Source organism: Zeus faber (assembly GCF_960531495.2).
Source record: "Zeus faber genome assembly, chromosome: 9".
In the NCBI taxonomy this organism is placed as follows: Eukaryota; Metazoa; Chordata; class Actinopteri; order Zeiformes; family Zeidae; genus Zeus; species Zeus faber.
This window is the reverse complement of record NC_137197.1, coordinates 6,312,909-6,331,486: the sequence shown is the minus strand read 5'-3', so window position 1 is coordinate 6,331,486 and position 18,578 is coordinate 6,312,909. Positions and strand designations below refer to the sequence as shown.

The window sequence follows — 18,578 nt, the reverse complement described above, 5'->3', positions numbered from 1 at the left end:
CGCCCGCATGAGGCGGGGGAGGAACAATCAAACAAACATTTGTAATGGTCTACACACACCGTGTAAATTGCTGTCATTGTGGGTCGGCAGTTTCTTGAAGTTGAGTCTGCGGAGACTTAATATGGGCAGAGTGGGTTTTTTGGGGTTTTTTTTTTTCCCCCTTCCCATCGTCGGTTAAACGGGCCAAAGTGGAACCCCTGCGTCATAGCGTCTCCTGTTTGTCTCTTTACAAGACGTCCCGGCCGCGGCGGGCCGTAAGAGCCCCGGCTTTTATTTATTTATTATTATTATTTTTTTTATATACAGGCAGGAAATGCGGAATAACGCCACTAGAAAAGGCCCCCCCCGTCTGGAGCGGCACTCGGCGCCGGCGCTTGAACGGAGGCGGCCTCCTGACGTCGTCGCAAAGCCCCCGGCCGGTCGCGCTCGGGAGCGCAGGGCCAGGCGGAGGTCGGCGTCCCCGGCGGCAAAGGTTCACGCGGTTCGTCGCGCTCACCGCCTCCCGTGTTTGCTCCAGACAAAGCGGCCGAGACGGAAGGCCGCGCAAACGATGAGTCTCGGCGTGACTCACCGCCGCTGATAGCTGGCGGTTTATGTCATGGTTTTCCCCGAGTCGGCCGCCTGCCCCCACCGTTTTTTCCATTTTGACGGTTTTGCCGGAACATCTGGACGCCGGAACCGCCCGCCTCCCCCCACCACCGCCACCGCCCCCGTCCTGCTTCTCTTTTCCACTCAAATTAATCGTTGCCTGGCTGCATGGAAGCACAGATCTCCGCTCGGTTTTCATGGAGGACCTCGCCGAGGAGCTTGGCGACCATAAACAGACCGATCAACGCGCCGGGCGTTGATACAAAGTTAGTTCGCCGCTGCCCGCGTTTACGGCAGGATTTCTTATTTGGGCTTCCTATTCCATTTACTTGTGTGTCTCACTGAGGCCGCTCCCTCGTGGCATGGCGACATTGTTTTCAGTTTGGCCGCGGCTCCGATCGCCTCTGCCAAAAATGTGCCCGCGAGGGGAGAAAAGAGCTGTCGAAGGGGCAGAGCCCGGCCCCGGGGGGGCTGGGGGGGGGCAGGGGTGGGCGCAGGGAGCCGGAGGGGGCTTGAGACGCCGCGAGGTCCTACCAGGGAAAGGGGATGGGCCGAGGAATGTAGCAGCGGGACAGGCACATGGCTGGTGATGGAGGTGGAGAGGGGAGGCGGATGGAAGGAGAGGCAGCTCAAACTGCAGGCTGCTCTCTGAGCGAGGAGGCAGGAATGTGGCCCAGTGTGGGAACGACGGCGCTCCGACACGTCGGGGGAAAGCCTTGATCCTCAGAGGGTTTGGCGGAGCCAAACAGCCTCTATGATGAAAATATCCCGTAAGTAAATATGAACTCATTTTCCGGAAGTTTTTTTTTTTTTCTTTTTTCTTTTTTTTTATGTTTTCTTGTCCGTCGGGATCGTGGGGAGTGTTCCAGGCGCCTCTCAGAGCTCAGTCGCGGGGGCTTTGTTTTGATCACAGGAGGGCCATTAGGTGTTTTTTTTTGCATGCTGGCATGAAAAAAAAAAAAAAAAAAAAAAGAAAAAGCTCGCGGTTAGTCGATTACCCTCACAGCTGGACCGACAGATACAGTTCTGGTTGCCGGGGTTAAGTTGTTGTTAACGCTCGCAGAGTTATCCAGCAGGAAAGGACTGGCTTTTAGAGGACCGGCGTGTTTTTGGACAAGGTTGTCTCCCTCGCAGGGGACTAAGGACGACTCAAGCGGGCCGTATCTTTTCCCGTGGTGCGTTGTTCCGCGCCGTATCTCCAACATGCGGCGAGTTACATAACCGAAGGTTTCCCTGACGTTTCCCGCCTTGCATAAGGTGAATTGCAGCGGGAAGGTCCCGCTCCCCGGGAACGACCCCGCCACATATAAACCGGTTGTACACAGCCGCTGGCAATCTGGGCCATTGTGTGGCGGCGGTAGTGGCTTTCACCCCACTTCGCGACACTGCAATTTTACACTGTACACAGTGTTTAAGCCACTGGTTGTCGATGGCAAACGTGGCATCTCCCTCCTTGGCGCGCCGCCCAACCCGGCTTTTATCTGCAAGAGCCCTCCTCAGGAGAAGAATTAGGGGTATAGTGTTCCCCGAACGCCAAACAGAGAGCAATTCCCAGCTCACGTTACCCGTTCCCAGTGGTCCAACCCGCGGCTGTGGGACAAAGCCAGGGTCCCCGCAGACGCTCCTGACGACGGCGGCACGGGTGTTATCCGCCTGGGGAGGGTGGGAGCCTGGGCGCACCACGGGGGGTGGGGGGGGCCCACTCCACTCCACTCCACTCCACTCCGCGTACCGCTCTCGCAGGTGGGAACCGCGGGGGCACGTACGCATGTTGACTCAAGTGCTAATCTCCACACGGGAGTCAACAGCAGAGCCCCGTCGTCCAAGGACAAACGGCAAACTGTTAATATTTATTCAGTTGCTGGTCAGTCTGGAGACCAAAGTCACTTCTCATTGATTTTCCTGTCACACAGAGGCGCAGCGGCAGCTCAGGCGAGTAGTGGAAGGTCTGTTTCGGGAAGGACCGGGGGGGGATTACTGTACGGCGGTATATCTCCTGTAAGGTTGGAATTGCTGCAGTTGGGTTGTGCGGTTTGACGAATGACTGGACTGGGTTTGGGATGTGGCGCGGCGCTCCTGCGTGGCGGGAACTCTATTCGATGAGGTGGATTTTTTTTCCGCGCGCTATCGACGCTTTGGTGATTCCACTGTTTTGCGATTAGGGGCGGAGGGCGAAGCCTTTGAGTGGTCGTGTCGGGATAAGATATTTATACCCCCGGAATGGCCCCGAGTCCCTCCGTGGGCCGCGAGCGGGGCTGTGCTGGATTTATCAGAACATAAGTGGCAGCGGGGCGTTTCCCGAAACGCTCGGTCTTTGAATTTGAGGAAGACTGAACCGGTAAGAATGACTTTAATTCTAGTTTCATGAATGAATCGATGCTGAGGCAAAGTCCTTACTGAGACTGTGGTTCTTAATCAGCCACTTGTGTGTTGCAGCAGAAAGTCCTGATATTCAGACTGTGCCGAGTTGATTTTGTGGCAAGTTTATTCAACATAAGGAGCTGAGATATTTATATTTATATTGAAAATGGGCTTATTCTCAAGAAGTATTTCAAGAAAAACACTTTCGGACCAATAATTTGATAGAAATAGCAATTGAACAACATTCATTGAGGAATGATTGCAATTTGAATGTGATGACCCAAAACGGAAATTGAGTATAATGTTTATTGCATTTAATTGATTTATTGCATTGGAATTTATTGCATTAATTAAATGTGTTTTGCTGGTTTGAAAATTGTCTTTATTATTATTATTATTATTATTATTATTATTATTATTGATATCATTTTATTTTGTTTATTATTCATATATTTATTATATGAATAATTATATATATATATATATATATATATATATATATTTTTTTTTTATTATTACCATCTGACCTAACTCTAAATAACTTAGTTCTGCACCCCCCTTATTTTGTATTTAAATCTCTGAAATCATTTTCTTTTTCTCTTTTTTTTACACTTCTCTTCTAAATGAAAGACAGCCCATTTGCTGTCCCTCAGCCAGTTAGACGTCTTTCTTTCAGCGTGTCAACGGAGCTCTATTTGCATTCATTGATGGCTGTGAATGGGCGGCTTCCTCTGCCATCGCTGAGGCTGGAGACGTCTCGCTCCGTCGGGTCGCGGGGGCCGAGCCGTAGGAAGCCGCAGCTGGGCCCATCAAGGAGCCGCAGCAGCTTTGATCCTTCCGGGATGGAATTTTTCCGTCTCTGAATGAATGGCCGCAGCCTTTTTTTTTTTTTTTTTTCATCATCATGTTAGCCGATAAATATCGGGAGTTCTGCCCGGTCATCCCTCCTGACTTTGAAACATTACTCTCGCTTACAATCGCAGAGTTGGTGATGATTGGGGTTCCGACCGTTTGTACTGTGGTGGTTTTTCCAACCTTTTTTTTGAACGTGGCTCTTTATGAAAGCACGTTGTACCATTGATTGGATGGAGGTTTTATCTGTGTCGCCGGCCATCTGAAAAGGGTCACGCGTGGTTAAAAGCCTCCGTAGACGCCCCAGCAGCGGCAGCTTTTGTTTTCGCGTCTACCTGCATCGCAATTACTTTCGCCGTTAATTGGGTTCCGCTGTCTGAGGTCAAGCTGTGCCGTGCCTTCCTGTTCCCCGCTTCCTCCTTTATAAGGTGCCCAGAGGCCGGCGGTGAGTTACGTAAGGTATCGCGTTCCTCCATGTGAGGAGCGGGGAGCGGGCGGGGGGCTCCTCTGAAGCCGGGGCGCTGTGGTCTCTCCATCCGCCGTCCCCTCAGACCAAGCGAGAGGGTTTCAATGAGCCACTCCCAAATCCTGCGAACCCCTTCGATCTGATCCCGCTCGGTTGCATTCTTCCACTTGGGATCCCGAAAACGAACGTAGAATTCCGCACTGTCTCAAGTTCGCAGGGCCTGCACCGACTCGCCCGGCGTTCGGAGCGTTTCCTCACGGGCGGATTTTCCCCCTTTTTTTGTGTTTCAGAAATCGAGGCGAAGGAGGCGTGCGACTGGCTGCGGGCCGCGGGGTTCCCTCAATACGCCCAGCTCTTCGAAGGTAAGAACCCCTCCTCCGTGAACCCCAGCGAGGCAATCTACCGACGCCGGGGAGGAGACGGACAGATAACGGAGGGCTGACCCGGTCAAGCGGGCCGCCAACCGGCACCGCCGGTTGCTCACTCGGTGTTCACTCGGTGTTATGTCATCCACATGTCCCTCAACCCCTCTGTGTGAGGTAAAAAGAAAAAAGGAAATTAGGGCTCGGATGTCTGCTTTTCCAAATGACGGAGAAACAACGGCACGCGGTGTCAGATGTGCGTCCACCGATCAGTTCTCTGTTTTCATCCGATATTCTGAACGCCGGCGACGTGCGCCACCCCGGTCGCCATCCTGCACCCGAAAAGGAAAGGGGAACTTCGCCCGCTTTTAAGTCTTAATCTTCGCCGAGCTAGGGTTTCTCTATAAACTATGTCCGGGGGGGAAAAACTCACGAGAGAGAGAGAGAGAGAGAGAGAGAGAGAGAGAAAAAACGTAGCCTAAACAAGCTCTTCTCTCAAGGAAATCTGGCGTCCCGGCCAGACGTTTTGATTTTGCCTCGGAGCTTTGACTCACCATGTGCGGGGAACCGGTTCTAAAAGCGGCTCGCTGACATCCAGCTCCTCTGGTTCTCTGCCCTTTGGCTGCGGAGTCGCTGCTATAGTGAAAGGGGAAAAAAACAAAACAAAACCAAAACAAAGAGCTTTAACAATGCATCACCCCCTGGGTGACGCCGGTCGTATTTCACCGCGGGACTTTTACGAGCCGGCGATTAATTAGTCAATCATCAGCATCTCAACAGTTTTTATTTGTCATTTTTTATTCATCCGCCCGAGGAAACCGGCTGAGCCTCGTCAGAATGTGGTTCCACTTACGAGAACGCGCTTTGCTTTTCATAAAACTTTTTTATGGCGCCGCATGAGTGCCGTGGCGCGCCGGATTCCGAGGATCTGGGTTTCGGTCTCTTCGAGCGGCGTAAGAGGGGGCTCATACCCGGTGCCTCACGTAATGCCCGCACAAGCCCCGGCGCTGCTATCCGGGCAAATCCTGTCTCTTCCCGTTAACGTCGTCACGTCCAAAGCCAGGCTGAGGCCGTCGCCTCCTGTTTGATGTTACTGTACGCCTGGAAAGAATGAAGACGCTATTTCCACTCTTTTTCCTTTTATATATCGGCATCTGTCAACTGCTGTTTTTTTTTTTGTTTTTTTTTCAATAATTCTCAAATCGCAATGCTCAAACCAAACAAAAAAAGTCCGCATTTATAATGATTTAATAACATATACTGTGCATACATAATAATCTGCGGTGAATGAGTCGAATCTATTCCCATTTCCCCTCCAGATTCACAGTTCCCGATCGACATCACCCCCGTGAAGAGAGACCATGACTTCCTTGACAAGGACCTTGTGGAGCCTCTGTGCAGGTGAGCGTCGGGCGGATGACTCGCTCCTGGGATGACAGCGCCGCGCGGGCCGACGGCGGACGCGGCGAACGGGGCTCCGCTCGCTCGGGGCTGAGAGCGAGACACCCGTGGCTCAGCTCTGAGTCACCCAGACAGGCCGTGCCGGCGCGGCTGCAGCTATTCGGCCATAGGGCTCTTTCCCGTACCGACAGGAATCCTCTCATCTGCGGTGAAACGGGATATCTGGTGACGCGACAGACGCGGCGTGAAACAATGCTTCTCTGTCCAAAGATTGTCTCCTAACAGTGCGACTTCATTACCGTTACGTCATGGCAACCCCTATGAATTCTAAAATGAATCGGGTGGATCAATAGCCCACACTGGGACATTGGGACTCCGCCGCGTCTCCTTGGTAACGGGATGAGCATGTGGTTCTCAATGTGGGGTCGGGGACCCCCAGGGGTCCTTTCAAGAGCTTCCTGGGGGGTCCCCAGGCGAAAGGATTAATAGTTCAACTTCCCCATTATTTTTTCTACGAGATGTTAGGGCCGTTAGAGAATGCATGATGAAGACATGTTCTTGTTTCGCTGTTATCTCCCTAACTAGATTATGTACAGTCATGTCGAACAGCAAAAATCTTCTTTCGGGGTCCCGCAGACAAACTCGTATGAAATGGGGTCTGTGGCCTACTGAATATCAAATTTGAGGGTCCTTGATGTGGAAAAAGGTTGAGAATCACCGACCTATGTCACCCATTAATGGTTTGATTTTTGGAAGACGTACCTCCCTTATTTCGAAGCTCCAGGCGTGTGGGGTGGGAGTTCCCTCGCTTTCGGTCTCTTCTCTTCAATGGGTCGCTCCAGCCGCAGTAGAATCAGTGGGAACCTGCGGTTTGGCTGGGCCCTCCTGGGTTTCAGCTCTGGAGGGCGACTGGCTCGAGATCCGCTCTCTGCCTGGGGGCTTTCGTCGTCACGGAATAAAGATAAACCTGTTTTAAGCCTCAAAGGCTTGTTATTATCATACCACAAATAAGTCTTCATTTGTCTACGCCGTATTCCCAGTTTCCTCCTGTGTGATTACTCCGTGTCGTCATGCCTTACCAATGTTGTTCTTGGTCCGTGTGCACCATCTTCATTGGCCTGAGCTGATTGACTCCAGCCTCCACAGAACACCCACAGACCTCTAATCACTGGGCACATTCTCCCAGGCCGTGTCTCTGTGGTTTATAGGATTTTTCTTTTCTGGGCTTTGAGAAGCCGGGGAGTGCACTCGAAAATCAAACCACTGTTCCAAAGAGAAAAGCTTTCACATTTCTAGGAAGCCCATGAACAAGGTGCCAAAAAAGCCCCATTTCTGTGCACATTTGTATCTTTTTAGATGAAAATTCGACTTCCTCGCTGAGCATGCCAACCTGTACTTGTTATGCATATGCCTTTCGCAATGGTAAACCGAAAATTACATCACAGGACGGGGAGGGATTTCCGGTTGGACTAATTATAAAAGAACCATTTGCAGAGCGGGCTCCCCTGCGCGGAATACAAATTTAACCGGCGGGTCGGTTCGTAAGGCACTCCGGACGAACCCTTCCGTTTGAACCACGACAGGCCGCCTTTCAAGCCACAACTAATTAAATCCAAAGCTGAGAGAGGGATCCCAGAGCACAGCAGTAACCAGGCTTCATTAGGTCTGTGCCGCTGCGGCCGGCGGGGAGCCCGGTGGAGGTCCGCGGCACTGACAGTACATCCATAACAGCCAGGCTTATCGGTTTATGCATTTGCTCTGCAGGATGAGAGGGATATTTTTGGCTCTGGCTGTGTCTTTCTGGTGATGATGTGCGGCAAGCTTTTTTTTTTTTTTTTTTTTTTTGTGCCGTCCCAGTGTTGTTTGTTTGTTGGATTGATCGGGATTTTCATTGATCTTCATCACTGATCGTCTGTCTTTTAGGCGACTCAACACCTTGAACAAGTGTGCCTCTATGAAACTTGACGTCAACCTCCCGAAGAAGAAAGTAAGTGAAGATCGCTGATGCTTTCTAGTATTTGTGGTATTTCATTATGTTATGTGAATTCATTTATTATGTAAATACAATTTATTACACAAATAGTATTTTATTTACTGTATATATATATATATGTATATATGTGTAAGTATATATACATGTATATATATATATATATATATATATATATATATATATATATATATATATATATATATATATATATATACACACACACATATATATATATATACACACATATATAAATAAATAAATAAATATATATATATATATATATATATATATATATATATATATATATATATATATATATAATTCTATGTATTTTAAAATATCTTATAAAAATGTGTGACTCCAGCAGTATTACTGGCCATGTTCTAAGTGACCTACAAACCTTCTAAAAGCTCCATTACCGGCACTCTCCCTGCTGGTGTGTTTATATCCGACTGCCCCCCCCCTTTCTTTTAAATATAGTGAAGCTCACAGCTCTCCATGTGATGTCTATTGTGTTCTCCACCTAAAAATAATTTGAAGCGCTGGGTCAGATACTGTTTGCTTAGTGAAATTTGACCAAATATACCTCTATTTTCTTACCAAGGAAGCCTTAAGCATCGTATCTGTGTCCAGCAACATGATCTACCTTCTTTCTCCAAGGCAAAATTCCACGATATCCGAGATGGGTTCTTTGTTGTGGCCATGCCTGTTGAATTTGGTTCCATTTTTATTATCTCTTCCAACTTTGGAATGTAGCCTGCTGGTATATATTAAGACGTTTGTTTTGGTCTATTGATGGAAAAGTATTTATGAGAATCAGATGTTTTAAGTTACATCACAGCGTGAAATGATTATATAATGTTTTAAATTCAGAACAGACCCTGGCTATTTCCAGCAAGCTTATTCCTTCCTGGCATGAAGAATGTGTGTGTGAACATGAACTCATCTTGAAACAGCTGATCTGAGAGAATCCATTTCCATTCCTATTCACAACAGTAAAAAAGATTGTCCCGGGTGCAAGTTTGACCGATGTGAAGTCATTTTCTTATCGTGATTACCAACTTACAAATGGTTGCTGGATCGGCTTTTGTTATTCAGAGCATCTAATGTTAATTGATTGTGATATGATGACACTAATTCCCCTTTGGGTTTGCCCTGTGTATTTGCCCAGAGTGAAGACTCTGATGAAGAAGATCTTTTTGCAATCAGTGACAAATGGACCTTTGAATGGAGCAGTCGCCGCTGGTCCCGGCTGCAGGACATTGACTGTCTGCTTGAAAGTCACAGTGGAGGGCAGCCTTCCAGGGACGGGGACCTGCGCCTGAAGACCACCACCAGCAGCGAGAGCGTTTTGACGGACCTGAGCGAGCCGGAGGTCTCCTCCCTCCACAGCGAGAGCAGCGGGGGCAGCGGACAGAGGGGCCTCAGCACCGAGGACTCCGACTGCTCCAACCGCACCTGCTCAGACTCTGCCGCCATGCCGGACTCCTCCCTGCTCGCCCTGTCCCACATCTCCAAAGAAATGAATCACTACGGCTCCCTGCCCGGCAAGCACGGCAGGCCTGGCCGCGCACGCGCCAAAGACTTCTTGAAGCGCATGGAGACCCTGCGCTCCAGAGGGACGCTGGGCAGGGGTCGTAAGACGCTGGTGATCAGCGCTCCGGTGCTGCAGCAGGAGGCCCAGGCCCTGAAGACGGTACGATGTGTAGAGATCATTAATGGAGATGGCGGAACCCCCGAGTTGCCGTCCAGCAGAGCACTGCCCTCCCATTCGAGCAGCGAGGGCAGCAGCAATTCCAGCGGCAGCGCTGTCAGTACGCCCAGCCTGAAGGAGCGTAAGCTTCACCGGGCCGACCACAAGCGCAGCGGCATGTACCTGGACGATATGGACATCTTCTCGGGTGGCCAGGTGAAGAGGATAGCAGAGCAAAACCGCAGAAATGAGTTCTGCTCCTATGAGGATCTGGTGGTTCACATCCCGAGTGACCACAAGCCAGGGACCTTCCCCAAAGCACTGTCCATAGAAAGCCTTTCCCCCACCAATGGGGCCTCCATCAGTTGGCACACCGGCAGGATGCAACTCGACCCCCCAGTCATCTCAAACACCAAGGAAAGCCGGCCCGTTACACAGTGTTGCTCCAGGGGGAGCCGCATCAGTGTGTACGATAATGTTCCCGGATCCCATCTGTACGCCAGCACTGGCGACTTGATAGATCTGGAGAAAGAGGATCTGTTTCCACACTTGGACGATATCTTGCTCCACGTCAACGGCCTGCAGCAGATCGTCGACCACTGGTCCAAGAACGTGCTGCCTGCAGGGGAAGCGATGGTTCAGGGAAACGGGGGAAGGGAGGTTTCAGTCGGCCTCCAGTCTTCCAGCCAGATCACGTTGGACTTTGAGGGAAACTCTGTGATGGAAGGACAGATGACGCCAAGTGATGGGGACAGGGACCAAGTCTCACTTGTTGAGACGGACTCCACAAGGCTCAGGGAGCGGAGGGACTCTGGGGTTGGAGCTTCGCTTACAAGACCCAAGCGGTGAGTGTAGTACATGTTGATTTAAATAAATGTGGATTAAAAAAAAAAAAAAAAAGGCCTATATAGCCGGGCACTGTTAGTGATTAAAAGGGAATTCCTTTGTTTGCCTCCCTTTGTGGTGAGCCCACACAGTATTTGTAAAGTACTCACGTAAGAGAGTTCATTCTTATTCCGTAGGGAAGCAGCTTTTTTTACACAGTGGACAGACACACTTTAGAATTCCCGTTAACCTTCTTTTACATGTGAAAACACTAGTTTTACATTTTCCACTTAAAATTATGATGGCGTCAACCATGTGTTTGCGTTTTTGTTCTACCCTGTAGGTTACGGTGGCCCAGCTTCCAGATAGCCAATCGCCTGAGCCACTCCGTTGCCTCCCTGCAGATAACCAACCAGTCGGCAGGTCAACTGAGTTTGCTCCAGAAATTTTCTCTGTTGCGACTCACAGCCATCATGGAGAAGTATTCCATGTCCAACAAGCACGGCTGGACCTGGTGAGACTCAAACTCCTTACTTCTAAGTAACTTGCGATGATCGCATCCTTTCACAAACTCAATTTTGGCCAGTCCACTTGGTGTTAAATGAGTCAATTTTTAAGAGCTCATTAATTAACTATTACTTTCCTTGTCAATAATTTACCGTGGTCTTATGATTGTATCCCCACTTTTGTGTTTTGAAACTTCCGTGAAACCACTTGTTAAACAGCTCTGTGTGGATGTCCTTTCGCAGGTCTGTGCCAAAGTTCATGAAGCGAATGAAAGTTCCAGACTATAAGGATAAGAATGTGTTTGGTGTGCCTCTCATAGTGCACGTTCAGCGCTCGGGGCAGCCCCTTCCCCTCAGCCTGCAGCAAGCCCTGCGCTACCTGAGGAGCCAGTGTTTAGACCAGGTCAGCCGCAGCGCGCGCAGCCTCGCACAACCCCTTCACACTTGGGGAAGGTCGTTGTTATTTCCCACGGCCTCTCAGTTTCCCCAATGCCAGCGTCACGATTACAAACTGACTTGCATGCGGTTAGCTGGTCCTCACCGACCCCTGCCTTTCCCTTTCAGGTGGGTCTGTTTCGTAAATCGGGGGTGAAGTCACGGATCCAGGCTCTCAGGCAGATGAATGAGAGCTCTCCGGACAATGTGAACTACGAGGACCAGTCGGCCTACGATGTGGCCGACATGGTCAAACAGTTTTTCAGAGATCTGCCCGAGCCCCTGCTCACCAGCAAGCTCGGAGAGACATTCCTCCACATCTACCAGTGTAAGGACGACACCCTGGCTTCTTGACAGGACGGTTTGGTTCTAGTTTGACCTGAATCCTAACTGTGGCAAACTGAACCCAGAAAGAAACGGCGACATTATAATCCGTTGCGCTTCTCTGCCTTTTGTGTTTTACGGTTACACCGACAGGCTAGGAAAGATTTTTTTTTTTCTTTCCGTATCCGTGCAGACGTTCCAAAGGACCAGCGGTTGCAGGCCGTCCAGGCGGCCATCATGCTGATGTCGGACGAAAACCGAGAGGTGCTCCAGACGCTGCTCTGCTTTCTGAGCGACGTCACCTCCTCCGTGGAGGAGAACCAGATGACGCCCATGAACATCGCCGTGTGCCTGGCCCCCTCGCTCTTCCACCTCAACCTGCTCAAGAAGGAAAACCTCTCCCCCAGGTACAGGGACACGGCGCGCACCTTGATCCGCATCCTCACCCATGCCGAATCTTTTCGTCTCCTTCCGTTGATCAAATGGGGCGCCAATGAATATCCAGCAGCTTTCTAAATTAATATTTTACCACGAGGAAGTCATCGCACGTCGTTTCAATATGCATTCTTTAATTCTAGAGATCATAGGCGACCCGATAATACATATGCAGGGTCAAAAATTATCTGGTTTGTAGTTTGTACATATTATTTAATTAACTTATATTTGATTAAACTAACTGAGAAACAATGATTTTACAACATCAAAAAACGCCTTCATTGAGGAATTCCTGGAATTTTTGATGATTTCTTTAAAAAATAAAACAGCAACTATCCGGGTCATTTTTATGCATTATATGCATTCTAGGCTCAAATCAGCTGTTTGATTTCTTTAAAAAAATTTGTTTGTTGCTGTATCCGTCGTTTGTTGGGAGACTGCGCCGGCTGTTTGCTCCTTAACTCCAGCAAATAATAAGCGACGCACACACAGCCTCCCGTTAAACCCTTCCATATAATTAACTTCATGAATTATCTCCACCGAGCGCATGTATAAAAGGGGTTCCAGAGTCTGCTCGGGCCTCAGGGGTGCGCAGCGCATCACCCTGGGTCTGGGCCGGCGTTAAAAACTCATGGATTTCCACGCTGCTCCCTTTAAACCGAGCTCTTTTATGAGATCACACTGTGTCCAAACAAACAAGCCTCTCTAATTTACCGCGTTTAAAATAGTTGCTGGGGGCATCAAAGGGGGTTGCCTGCAGAGCGCGCCGTGGAAACAGGGGAGTTTATGAACTGCGTGTTCGCCGGCGTAATAACAGTGTTGTCTGCTCGCAACTCCCAGGGTGATGCAGAAGAAGTACGCCACGGGCCGACCGGACCAGAAGGACCTGAACGAGAACCTGGCAGCCACGCAGGGCCTCGCGCACATGATCATAGAGTGCAACCGGCTCTTTGAGGTACGACGCCGCTCATTTTGAGAAGACGGGAGGAAATGCGTTTTATCCCAGCACCGCCTCGGGTCTCGACCGGCGCCTTAATAACTGAGGAATGGTTCCCATGAACGCATTACATCGGAGGAACGCGGATCTTAAAAAGAAAAACCCTCCTGCCCCTTTAAGTGTTTTGCTTTGCCCCCAATGTTTCCCCAAATGGAAAATGTGTGTTTTGGTTTGCGATGGAACGTCACCGCCAGGCAACACTGTGGTAACCAGCGTTGAACAAAGCCACTTTTCACCAACACTACGAGCTGAAGTGAAGCAAACCACTGAAACAAATGTTTGATTATTTGTCCAAAATATATGGCAGTGACTGTGGAACCAATGGATTGTATCTCAATGTTCCAGAAATACTGGAGATGATATTTCTACTCCCAGTATTCCCCTCTTTTCCCCCTCTAAATATATATATATATATATATATATATATATAAATATGTTTTTATATCTATATATATATACATATATATAGATATTTATATACATACATACATACATATACACATATATATATATACACACACACACACACATACATACATGTGTATATACTATATATATATATATATATATATATATATATATGTAATATACACATATATACTCATACACATATATATACACACACACACACACACACACACACATATATACTGTTTATATATTTATACACATATACACACATCTATATATATATACACTGTGTATATATATCCCACACTCAAGTTTTCATATAAAACATAGTATGTGAAGAGTGTGTTTGGATGCATGTATTTCTATTCTTTTTTAGTTGTCTTTTATGACCAATTCTGCGACCGTGTACTGAAAGTTCTTGAGAGACGAGTGAATGACGTCGGTGCTGCTCCGCCCGCCTCCGCCAGATCCCGCACGAGATGGTCACGCAGTCCCGCAACTCGTACGTGGAGGCCGACCTGCACGCCCCCACCCTCAGCGAGCTGTGCAAGCAGCTGGAGGAGGACGACGGGACATACCGGGGCCACATGGAGGGGCGGCTCCAAGGCCTGCTCAGGGAGGCGCGGGAGAAGTCCAAGTGCTGGGTGTCGTGCAGCAGCGCCGACAACACCGAGCTCTACTACAAGAAGGTGGGTGGGGGCCCTGAACCCCGTCGCCCGCGTGTCCGGTCCCCCTTGCATCTGGACACGCCCCCTCAACCCAACCCACGTGTCGGCTTTCCTGCACTCCACATCTGTTCGTCATAGAAATTAGAGGCTGCAGATGTCAAAAGAGTATTCCAAAAATCCGATGCATACGTATTTAAGTATCTTCGGTTGTTCAGGTGTTTGTTTCCGACAAAGTTTAATGTGTTTATTTCACTCGTGCCGAACAAACAGCGTCGGATGTTCTGATGTTTCCGATCTAGTCGAGATAGTCTGAAGTATAAACAGTTAATGTCTCTGTTCAGATCTCTCAATGAAAGATGACATTTATACACACACAGTCTACACTTGTACCGTATTGATTTAATGTTTATGGATCATACTGTGAGTAAATAACATATAATATTCGCATGTTTGTTCCTGGCGAAGTGTAAATAAACCCCTTGGATGGATTTAGAACCTGTCTCCATGTACACTATATAAATTTGACTTTTGGTCAAACTGAACATTTGAGCCACCCAAACGATCCGTCCTTCCTGTGGGGTTTGAATAAATGAGTTCTACTGTGTATATTTATTAAATAAATAAATAAATAAATAATAGCACGCATTTAACCAGATATGGTTCAGTCAGCAATTCGACAGGTTTTCTACGTATTGAGTTAATTTGTCTTCTTAATTCATTCGAATACCCCTCTACCGTTTACAAACCTCCCGCAGGTGGGCGACGGGAATCCTCTGCGGCGCTGGAGGGTGTCGGTGGAGGTGGAGGCCCCTCCGTCGGTGGTGCTGAATCGCGTGCTGCGGGAGCGCCACCTGTGGGACGTGGATCTGCTGCAGTGGAAGGTGATCGAGACGCTGGACAAGCAGACGGAGGTCTACCAGTACGTCCTCAACCGCATGCCGCCGCATCCCAGCCGGGACTTTGCGGTGCTCAGGTGAGTGGGAACGACGACCTGTCTCGTCAGTGCACTGCAGTTGTGAGCACTACATCATCCACTACACTGGATGGCAGCGATCATTTGCAATTTACAAGTCGATTTCAGTTTGACTTATCATTTTTCACAGTTTATTTTTCACATTGATCGACCAATCTTTTTTTTTTTTTTTTTTTTTTACGAGTTCCAAACTGCCACACACGTCATGCTTAAAATGTATTCCAGTTCCTATTCTCTTACCTTGGACAACTGTTCATAGAGCCATGTAGTTCATAACACTGACCTCTGCCCTGGACCAAATATACAGTAATAAGTTGCAATCCATTATTTATTTATTTATTTATTTATTTATTTATTTATTTAGTTAGTTAGTTAAAATTTGACCTGAAAAGTCGTGGATTTAACTGCGATACCTGCAGACACCTGCAATCAATTCTGAATTATCCTGTCTGAATCACATGACGTGCGGAAATGCGCTTGTGCGAGTACCTTTAAGGCGAGGGGGGGAAAGTCTGGAGAATAACTTTGCTGCGGTTCTTGCTCGCAGGTCGTGGAGGACCGACCTGCCCAAAGGAGCGTGTTCGCTGGTGTCCGTGTCGGTGGAGCACGAGGACGCTCCTCCCGTCGGGGGCGTGCGAGCGATCCTCCTGGAGTCCAACTACCTGCTGGAGCCCTGCGGCTCCGGGAAGTCCAGACTCACCCACATCTGCAGGGTGGACCTCAAGTAAGTCATATACATACTTAAATGTGGAGCTTTTGTGTGCGCTTTTTTTTTACTTTCTAATGTCGCATTTTCAACAAAACCGTGCTGCGGTGCGTTCATCAAACCTCCCGTTGTTCCTTCCAGAGGACGGACTCCAGACTGGTACAACAAAGCCTTCGGGCACCTCTGCGCCGCTGAGGCCGCCCGCATCCGCAACTCCTTCCAGCCCCTCATCACGGAGGGACCCGAGACCAAGATATGAAGCTTCCGGTCCTGGGTCAAACCTGCTGGATCGCAGCTTCCGCAGAGCTAGTGTTAGTCGTAGCCACAGGACGGACACTCTGATCGGTGTTTGGAGTTCTTCTGTACTTGCACACTGACAAAGGAGCCTTTCTTTTAGGTGCTGGACAAAACGACCCCTCGGGGGGGAAAAATCATCCTGCCAACGTTCCTAGCATTAGGATTGTGATCATCTGATGAAGCTGTAGAGTATATTATAATTGTTTGTGCCATTAATAATAATATTGATGCTGTAATCTACAATGTCTAGGACATGAAGCCTTTAAATGCTTCTGGGAAGCGTGCGTATTTTATTCATTTCTAATGTAAAGCTATACTAAATAAGATGTACATGCAAGAGACTGTATATGTGTGAATACATTGTACATGCAAAACAAGATGTATATATTATATATTTGAAAGGATTGGTAGAGTAAACATGATTCCTATATATTGATTCTTCCGTTGTATGGACCTCCCTGTAACACACGTGGTACAAATTGTAAACTGGTTTTACTTTGCTTCAGTATTTCTGTTTGGAACGGGTGTAACTTTATTCAACTTTGACCTTTTGTGGTTGTGAACGAATGACTTAAGGTTTGACTCGGTCAGACCTGCTTTGGGGTGCTGGACTGTGCAATCAGGTTCCGGAGACCTTTTTAAAATAAAACATTAAATATTACAAAACTGTTTTTATTCATTAAAAATACACCGCCAGACGGTCCCGCCGCCAAGGTAATATTTGTATTTTTTTTCCATCACATTTCACAGACATGACCAACGCTGTCTATTAACCTGTAATGATATTTAGAATATTTTTTCTAGGTCATTAACAACAACCAAGTTAGTTCCATCACGTTATCTCCAAGTACATGTTTTGCAGACCTCAGTTCTGCTTCATAACAGGCACTGCTAAAGGCTTGGGGCGCCCTCTACCGCCAATGTGGGGAATTGCAAAGCAGTCGAATGCCCTATAATATGTATGAAATGATGGAAGGTCGGAGCACATCGATTTGAACTTTTTCTTTTCCTGAATTTCTAGCACTTCTTTCTTTGTGTTTCTTTGTGTTTTTGTTTCTTAACCAATTGTTTAAGAAAACTTCTGTGGTCATCATATGGTGTTTATAGGGAGCAATTGTTGATTCGTGTTTCTGACCACAAGATGCCACCGTCTGACCGGTACATTATCTCTTCTGCGCGCCACATTTTCTAAAAATTAATATGAATAAATGGTAGAAATAGAATTGAAAATAGGGAAGCCTTCTTCTCTGAAACTATTCGTTGCGTCAGAGAGATATTTTATTATTCACTTCTCTCCATGGTCATTTACAGTTCACTGACTTATACTGCCAGTATAATACCTATTTTGACATATATTACAGGATAGTATAATAGTAAACCGGTGCTCCTGGGGACCACCTGCAGCTGGCGTCCGCGTGTTGGTCTGGGGCTCGGGTTGTGGCCCGTTGTGCTGGGGCTAGTTAGGTGTTCCATCTGGTCATGTGACCCAGGGGCCCTGAACTTGGCCGGGTGTGCCCGGCGCGGGGCTCACCCTGTTGCGCGGGGCAGGTAGGGCGCGAGTGATTCGGGTTCGACTTGCCTGAAGGCAATTTCAACTGCAATTGCCAACAGCACACATTGAGCACCGGGGTTTTCCCGGGTGGCATTTCGCTTGCGGGTCGGCGTGGGGGCGTGGTTGGCCAGGGGGAGCGACCGGCTGGGCCGGAGTCCTGGTGGCTTAAGGTGTGCTGCGACCTGGCGGGGCTGCGGAGAGCGCCGCCAGGTGCCTTACGGGGGCCCTGGGGGGCTGTTTGCTGGTGTGGTTTGGGGTGCGGGGGGCGGCTGTCGGCCTTTGCTCCCGCCGCGCGGCTTCTCTGCGCCGGGCGTGCCGGCTGCCCATGTATCTGGCGGCCTGCCGGAGTTGGCGGCGGGGGTGCCCCATGCTGAGCACCCTCTGCTACGTGGATGGGTGCTCGCGGCCGGGTGGGGCGTCTGGTCGGCTGCGGTGGGGCGGGCCTCGCCATCGCGCGGGGCCTGGGTGGGCACGTGGGGGGGCGGACGGTTCGTGCGGGGTGTCGGTCCGTCTGCCGGGCCTGGATCCGGGCTTGCGGTTCGTGCCTGGCGCCCCCGGCCTGCGTTCTGCGCCCGCGGCTGCGTCTTGTGCCTGCACTTGGGAGTGGGTTGTATGTGTGCGCCCCGGGGGTGCGGGGTCTCCTAATGCTCCCTGGGACTGGGGGGCCAGGCGTGGGGGTTGCTCCGCGGGCCTCCAGCTTCCCTGGGGGCCCGGGGGTCTTCTGTGGCTGCTG

General features: G+C 49.1%; 1 protein-coding gene across 3 annotated transcripts in view; it reads left to right on the top strand.

Moving 5' to 3' along the window:
* stard13b (StAR related lipid transfer domain containing 13b) overlaps positions 1-16,948 on the top strand; it is a 62,298-nt gene extending 45,350 nt beyond the window's left edge. For all 3 annotated transcript variants that reach the window (XM_080006927.1, XM_080006926.1, XM_080006925.1), the window contains 13 exons: positions 4,558-4,629; positions 5,949-6,030; positions 7,954-8,017; positions 9,195-10,561; positions 10,885-11,055; positions 11,291-11,450; positions 11,612-11,810; positions 12,000-12,213; positions 13,082-13,196; positions 14,117-14,338; positions 15,073-15,290; positions 15,838-16,014; positions 16,138-16,948. In XM_080006927.1, coding sequence (XP_079863053.1) covers positions 4,558-4,629; positions 5,949-6,030; positions 7,954-8,017; positions 9,195-10,561; positions 10,885-11,055; positions 11,291-11,450; positions 11,612-11,810; positions 12,000-12,213; positions 13,082-13,196; positions 14,117-14,338; positions 15,073-15,290; positions 15,838-16,014; positions 16,138-16,255 — 3,179 coding nt within the window. In that variant the 3' untranslated portion in view covers positions 16,256-16,948. The remainder of the gene's footprint in view (positions 1-4,557; positions 4,630-5,948; positions 6,031-7,953; positions 8,018-9,194; positions 10,562-10,884; positions 11,056-11,290; positions 11,451-11,611; positions 11,811-11,999; positions 12,214-13,081; positions 13,197-14,116; positions 14,339-15,072; positions 15,291-15,837; positions 16,015-16,137) is intronic.
* Positions 16,949-18,578: the final 1,630 nt, after the last annotated feature.